General features: G+C 47.8%; 1 protein-coding gene across 2 annotated transcripts in view; it reads right to left on the bottom strand.

Moving 5' to 3' along the window:
- Nucleotides 1-2,224, bottom strand: part of MFSD9 (major facilitator superfamily domain containing 9) — a 12,509-nt gene extending 10,285 nt beyond the window's left edge. The window contains exon 1 of one of the 2 annotated variants that reach the window (XM_019525028.1): nucleotides 2,065-2,224. In XM_019525028.1, coding sequence (XP_019380573.1) covers nucleotides 2,065-2,148 — 84 coding nt within the window. In that variant the 5' untranslated portion in view covers nucleotides 2,149-2,224. The remainder of the gene's footprint in view (nucleotides 1-2,064) is intronic. The other variant, XM_019525026.1, reaches the window with a different exon arrangement.
- Nucleotides 2,225-7,836: the final 5,612 nt, after the last annotated feature.

Below are 7,836 nucleotides of genomic sequence, written 5' to 3'. Positions count from 1 at the left end.
GGGGGGGGGGGGGGGGGGGGGGGGGGCAGAGAGAGAGACGAGACGAAAAGGAGAAAATACGGGATTAAAAAGAACATTGCTGTTTTCTCCTGGACCTCATACAGACATTCACTTTCTCCTGGGAGAGTCACTGCCTTCCCAGAAGAAACCTCAAGTGTTCAGGCTTTTTCTCCCAGGGTAAAAATAGCCACTACCGGAGAAAAATAACCTGGTAACAAACAGACTTAAATCACTCCCAGGAGAGTTTCTCTTAGGATAGTGAATATTTCCACATGCCAAGGCTTCTCCTAGAAACTTTTTTGGTCAAGGCGCCAGTCGAGAGGCACGGGGGGAGGGAGGGGAGCTGGGGTGGGGGATCCCCAGTGTCTGGCGGCTGATTGCTGAGCGGGGGGGGGGGGTTGTCTCCTGGTGCAGTGCAGAACCGAACCTTAAAGCACCACCAGTGAAACCGGAAGTGCCACCAGCTTCTCCATGCCACTGCTGCATACCCCCTGGGGCCTTCCAAAGTACTCCCAAGGGTACACGTACCCCCAGTTGAAAACCCCTGCCCTAGAACAGAACATAGTTCCCTGCTTGCCCAGGGACACAGTGAATCACTCAGACTCTACTGCTCCAGAACATTCCCCTTTGTAATCCCATTACACTTTAGGGAAGCACAGGCTGACCATGGGCAGTCTGGGTCAGCCAATCAGGACTTCCCTATGCATTGCTGCCATCTGTCACCAGACAGACTAAGGCAATCTGCAGAGAAAATTGAGATAGGTGCAAAGCTTGGAATTCCACCCCCCTCGGAATGTCAGCACCACAAGCTCTCTGCTCATCAGGGCCTCAGCTTTCAAATGTTTGTACCTACAGCTCTGGTGAAGCTTCTCTACCCCGAGAGCAGCCCTAGGGGCATTCTCCCAGGTTCTTTGAGCACGTGTACACAGCCCTGGATGATACACAGACCCAAAAGCTTTGCAAAGCTGGCACAAATATATTTTTATTCTCATGAGGCATGTGCTGGGCACTTATGCCTGACCTTCAGAGACAGGCTCCCTGGCTGACAGAGCTCTAGGTTCCAGCCAGGAGGGGCTGACTAGCTTGCGCTCACAGGGACCACTAGCTTAGGGCTCTCCATCCAGGGTGTTTAAGCCCCCTTGTCTGGCAGGCCAGTTTGGTGTCACCCAGCTTGCAGGGCTCCCCAAGGAGCTGAACAAGATACATTGGGGGGGGGGCAGGGCACAGGCGTTGTCTCTCTTCTGCTGCCAAATCCCCAGAGCCATGGGTGGCACTGCATGCCAGGTTTTGCCAACTCTCATGATTTTTGATGTTGTTCTTAAATACTATGCATCCAGAATGTGAAAAACTTAAGCTTTCTTATTTAAATCTATATAGTTGATATGTCTATATAATTTTTATAATAGTAAAATACTATTTTTATTAATAAATTTTCAAATATTAAAATTACCATAAAGTTAATATACAATTAGTAATAAATGTATTAATAGTATATTGATATGTATTTATACAATATTATAAATGTTAAATATTATATATTGATATACTAAGTATCATAATTATATTTTTATATATACATATATACTTCTTTTCAAATGCTTGGGATTGGGCCAGAGAAGTGACCTCGCTCAGCCCTGAAGGGCCCTGAAATTCCCCGGAGTAAGATCCTTGGCAAGGAGGGGGAGGAACAAGACGCCCCAACAAGGCTCAACCTCCCTGCGCGTTCCCTTTAAGGACGGAGTTCTCGGCACCGCGCCGCTCTGAGGTCACCGGCTGCACGTTCCAAGAGGGTCACCTTGGAGGTGACCAGCTCTTTGCTTCCCGCTTTCCCCCGCCAGTGCTTCGTAGCGAGGGCATGACGCATGCGCTCCACCACCCACGTCATGTCATTATCACCCTCCCGTCCACTGTGTCCCCGCCTGGGGAGGTAGAGAAAGTCACATGACTCGCAGCCCCACCCCGTCCCGACAGGCAACGCCAACAGCTTTCTCCCCCAACCTGCGTCACGGAGGGGGTGGAGCCAACCGCAGTGCCCCCCACCCCAGTGCCCGCGTCCCAGCTCACCAGGAAACCCACAAAGTACAGGCACCGCACGAAGGGCCCCGAGCGATGATGAGCCTCCCTGCCCGGCTGTCCGGTAGCCCCCATCCTCCGGGAGGGGACCGCACGAGGAAGCCGGCAGCAGCTGCGGCTGCAGGGCGCAGCGCATGCGCATTGGGAGTCGGGCTTGCTTCAGAGGCTGGGGGGGAAGAGAAAGCGACACAAACGAGAGGGAGGGCGCATGCGCAGTGCAGGCTGAGCCGGCTCGACCGGTAAGCCTGGGATGAGGAGGTAGAGGACTGGCGCATGCTCAGTGCGGCCGGCTTGTACAGAGAGGCATTGCAGTATAGCTGGGGGGCGGGGCCGAGCAAGGGCATAAGGATGCTGCAGGTACTGAGCTGTTCAGGGAATTTTTTTAGGTTGAAATAGGCTCAGATGCACCTAGGAAGGGAAATACAACTCGTGCAATAAAAGAAGGCAATGCATTCAGTGGAGACAGAGGATGATAGTACATAGGGGCTGGAAGGGCCCTGGGAAGTGTGTTCTAGTCCAGCCCTTGCTCAGAGCAGAGGGTCCCAGATTAGACTATTGTAGCTTGGGCTTTGTCAAGCCAGGTCTTACAACCGCCAAGAATGGAGATTCCACCACCCCTTTAGGTAGCCTGTTGCAGTGCTTCAGCACCCTCCTAGTGAGAGAGTTTTTCCTAATATCCAACTTAAACCTCCCCTGTCTGCAGCTTGAGACTTTGCTCCTTGTTCTGTCATCTGTCACCACTGAGGACAGTCTAGCTCTATCCTCTTTGTAACCATCCTTCGGGTAGTTGAAGGCTGCTATTAAATCCCCCCTTTCAGTCTTCAGACTAAATAAGCCCAGTTTCCTCAGCCTCTCCTCCTGAGTCAGGTTCCTCAGGCCTCTATGCATTCCATTGCCCTCTGTTGCATTCTCTCTAATTTGTCCACATCCTTTCTGTAGTGGGGGGCCCAAAACTAGGTACAGTTCTCCAGATGTGGCCTCACCAGTGCTTAATACAGGAGAATAGTCACTTTCCTCAAGCTGCTGGCTACTCTCCTACTAATGTAGCCCTGTATCCTTGGCAACAAGGGCACACTGCCGGCTCACATTCAGCTTATTGTCCACTGTAACCCCCAGGTCCTTTTGTGCAGAGCTGCTGCCCAGCCAGTCAGCCCCCCGTCTGTACTGGTGCATGGGATTGTTCTGTCCCAAGTGCAGGACTTTGCACTTGTCCATACCAAGCTTCATGAGAGTCCTTGCAATCTGACCTGGAGCAGAGGGGGAAGAATTTCTTCTTGACCCCAAACCCGGCGCTAAGTTTCAGAACCCATGAGTAAACCTGCCAGGTAGACGCCTAAAAGTTTTCTAACTCCAGCTGGGAGCACCAGTGCGGCCCGGTCCAAATTCCAACCCTTAGTTGTGGTCAATGTCAACACTTTTCCAAGGGGTATGACCTCTCACCCCCATCCCAAAGTCAATGCATGTGTGAGGGAAAAAATCTTCCTGGCCCCCTAGATACCAGCAGACCCCTGAAAGGTCTAGAAGTAGGCAAGATGAGATTGAAGTATGTTGCCAGAGCAGTCTGGGAAGCATGTCCTGCCCTCTGTTGTCCTCATTTTCAATGCTTGCTTAGACTAAGAAGTGTTTTCATGAGCCTCAGCAGGAACAAGAGTTGTGGAGTCAGGCACTATAGTTCTGTGGACCGAGAACCCATCTCTAATACTGCCAGCCAAATCCCTTTACAAGTCTGGACCTAAAATAGCTATTTTAACAAAATAAATAAAATTGATGGCTTTAAGAATTCATTTGGAAGTACAGCTGCATACTCAATGTATGTAGGAAGTTGGGGTTTGGGTTTACAGCGAAGGGACTCAGTTGTGAGAAGACAAATGTTCACCTGATCCATATGATTTGGTACAGGCTTTCTTCCAAAGAAACAAAGGGACAGAGCCAAATAAAGAACAAATCATTTTAGAGCAGTGAAAAGGTCATGTTGCAATTTGTAATTTTCAACATACTTCCAATGCTGAAAACTACCCAAACCTAAGGCATGATTCTCTTCTGCTTACTCCCATTTTTCACTGGTGACATCGCATTTACTTTAATGGAGCTACTGTAGGTTGTTGAGTCCAACCCCTTCTCCCAAAGAGGAAACATCCAAGACTAAAGCCTAGCTGAGTGATGATCATCGGTTGTGCTCTCCCAAACCACTTGGCTACTTTTTAAAATCCATTATTCAAAATAATAATACATTTGCATTAGCCTTCAGGTATTTGAGCCTTGAAGAATCCTTGCTTCGCACTTCCTGTTACCACTGCAAGGACTGCAAGAACTACTTTTTGTTTTGCAAGCTGATAAGTTTACAAAATCATCTGACTTCAGAAGCCTGGGGCTTTAATGGAAACAGTAAATAACATGGGTGGCTGCCTGCTGCAATGACTGACACTAGAGACACCTCAACTGAGGGAATGCCACAATGAAAACCTCTCCACAACTCTGCTAGCCCCCTATTGCATCCTCACTGTACCCAGGGACAATAGCTTTGTTGATAACCATGATAGGACAAGGTTCACGGGTTATGGGAGGTTCCCTGGCCAATGGAACAGATCTGGCCTGTCCCTAGCATCAAGGCTGTTTTGGAGAAAGAGATGGGAAGGAAGGGTTATGGCTATGGCAGGGGCACTGTATTGCAGTTTGTACTGGTGTAACACCTCATACAGTAACATTACAAGTCAGTACAGCTTGGAGCAAGGTCCAGGGGCATATTACAGCAGACACAAAAGTTGGCTTAAACCTGCACCACAACTCACATACACTTTCCTTCAGGTAGCCCTGGAAAAGGGAATCTGATCTCACAAATCGTGAGTCTTTAATTCTTTCTTCTTGACAAAAATATTGTGCCTTCCTACACTCCAGTCTGATAACTGGTTAACCTGCCAGCTAAGCTAAAAAGTCATTTGCTTTGATCAGGTGTTTGTTTCAGGGGATCAAATGCTGTTTTTACTCTGGGAATGTAAGCTTCAGATGTGTAATGTGTAAAATTACTGGGAGCTGTGACAAAGCTATACAAGGGTGAAATATACTGCTGCTGAGTTTTATATGTGCTTTTCTGCATTCTTTCATATGCTTTAGGAGCAAGAGATACTGTCACAGTTTTAATTCCAAATTCCCCAACCAGACCAATGCCCTGCTGGAAAGCAAGGGTAACTCCTGGATGTCAGCCTTAAATTTGTATCTGGGGCAGGATATTATTATGCGTTCCATGGTTTGATCAGGGTTTTCACAGTTGCAGCCAGGTGAGGTTTTTAGGCACCACTTGTACATCAGGTGGCCACACCAAACATGTCCAGTACGTATCCTATTAAAGGTTGTCCACATGGAAGGTTGGAGGGTTGTTGCATTGTTGGGTTGGAGGAAGGTTGAAGCCTGGTTGTTGCATTGTTGGGTTGGAAACAAGGTGTTTATCTGGGGAAGTATTTTCTGCTCAAGCTTTCCTCCAAGGTTCTTCAGTGTTGTGGCATATGAAGTGCTCGGTTCGTGTCCCAAAGGTTTTCGTGAAATCATGTGATGAGTTGGGAGATCCTGAAGGTCGCTGTGGATGGGAAGGTCCAGATTGCTATTGATATGCATTATTTCTCTGTATGATGCTACATCCCATCGAATAGAGGGAGGAGTAATGTTTGAAAGTACTGGTAGCCACTGCAGTGGAGTTGATATCAAAGTTCCAGAGATAGCTCTCATTACTGAGCAGAGTTGTGTGTTGATGAGTTTAGAATGTTGACTTGAGGCCCAGATGGGTGCACAGTACTCAGCTGTTGAGAAGACCAGGGCTACGGCAGAAGTGTGAAGGACAGCCACTTTTGCACCCCAGGTTGCGCTGGAGAGCTTTTGGATGGTGTTCACTTGTGCCTTTGTTTTCATGGCAGTCTTTTGGATGTGATGATGGTAGGTTAGGGAGCGGTCAGGGGTCACCTCAAGGTAGGTAGGATTTGGGTCGTGACATACTTTTTCTTAACAAAAGGTGATATTGAGGGTGTCATGTACCTTGCAATTGTCAAGATGGAATGTGGAGACAATAGACTCGGTTGGATTTGGTCGTTCTCCACTGATGGAAGTATTCAGTCATTATTGGTAAATCAGAGTTCAGTGTGGCTTCAGTATCCTAAAAACATTTTTGCTTGTGTGGTTAAAGTGATATCACTGGTGTAGATAAATTTCTGTGATGATCTGTAGGGCATATCACTTATGTAGATTGTTAAAAATTGTCAGTGCCAGAACACTACCCTGTGGGAAGCTGTTGTTGAGTATTCTTGGAGTGCTGGCCTTGTCTGGTAGGTAGACCTTCATCCTTCTGTTGCTCATTAAAGTCCACAGAAGCTGGAGTAACTTGGCACATGGCAGCAGCAGGGACAATTTGAGCATCAGTCCCTGTTTCCACATAGTATCATAGGCTGAGGAAAGGTCTATGAAGGCAGCCCCAGTCTTGAGCTTATGGTGAAAACCAGCTTCAATGTTTGTAGTGATGGGAAGGACTTGTTCACAGCAGCTACGATGGGGTCTAAAGCCAGCCTGTTCTTGGGGTCGTAATAGGTTGATGGTAGGGCTGATTCTTAGAAGGATCAGCTGCTCCAGGAGCTTATAAGTTTTGTAGAGCCTGTAGTTCCTAGGGTCATGTACCGGCTTTCCTGATTTTGGCAGAGCTATCGCCATTGCCTCACACCAGATTTGTGGAATGTAGCCATTCTTTATCACAGTTGAAAAGAGAGTGAGAAGCCACTGTTTTGCCACGGACCAAGAAGGGGGAGGAATTTCAGTGGAATACCATCTTTCTCAGCAGCTTTCCCCTTCTTTGTGGATGCTAGGCTAGCATCCAGTTCTGCAAAAGTAAAATGATCTGACAGTTGAGAGGACTGGACGATTTGCCATTGTCTCTGAATTTCATTTGAGTTGGCCACCAATTTAGCAGCAACAGCATTTGAGCTGACTTGTGGGTTAGCGGCCTCTGTTGGGTTTGATGCTTTAAGTTTCCTCAGGAGGCTTCAGGCCCAACGGCTTGAGTGCATCAAGTCTGTGGATTCCACTCAGTTCAGCCAGCTTTGTTGTCTTCAAGTATTCAAAGATTCAAGTAGGGCTGTGGCTGTTGCTGGGTCTCCAGATTCTTTATATCACTGGAAAAGGGCTCTAACAAGGGATGTACTGCTCTGAAATCCTGAAGGATGTTCTTTTTACCTGCAGCAATAAGCAGGGCCATAAAATGATTGTACTGTTTTGGCGTCAGGGGGATGCCGTGGATGGTTTTCTCCACCTCAGCAGTAAATCCAGACCAGTGTGCCCTATGAAAGTTCCATCCTGGCACTCATTTTGATGGCATGACAGGGATTTCAACTCCTACGTGACTGATAATCGGCCTGTGCTGGCTGTGTGGGAAGTCTGAGAGAATAGTTTGAGACAGGTGTATAGGGACACCTTCATTATCTGATGAGACAAGGGTGAGGTCAGGGTTGTATTTCCTCCGCTATCTTGCTGATAGAAAAGTTGCACAATGTTTGGTATCATACACAAGGTGAAGATCCTGGGCCAACATCCAGTCTATCAGGACATCCCCATTGTTGTCATTTACATCGTAGCCCCATTCAGTATGGGGACTGTTAAAGTCTCCCGTGTGTATAGTTAGATGCTGGGGGGGGGGAGTGGGTAGGGTTGTGGCAAGCTTGTAGCCATAGATCTTATAGCAGTGTGCCTGCTCATTATTAGCAACATGAATTTCCTGTAATGTGAGAACAT

This window comes from Gavialis gangeticus, unplaced genomic scaffold (assembly GCF_001723915.1).
Source record: "Gavialis gangeticus isolate Ggan-Ray unplaced genomic scaffold, GavGan_comp1, whole genome shotgun sequence".
Taxonomy (NCBI): domain Eukaryota; kingdom Metazoa; phylum Chordata; order Crocodylia; family Gavialidae; genus Gavialis; species Gavialis gangeticus.
Note: the sequence above shows the minus strand (reverse complement) of the source record. Positions and strands in the feature narration are given on the sequence as shown.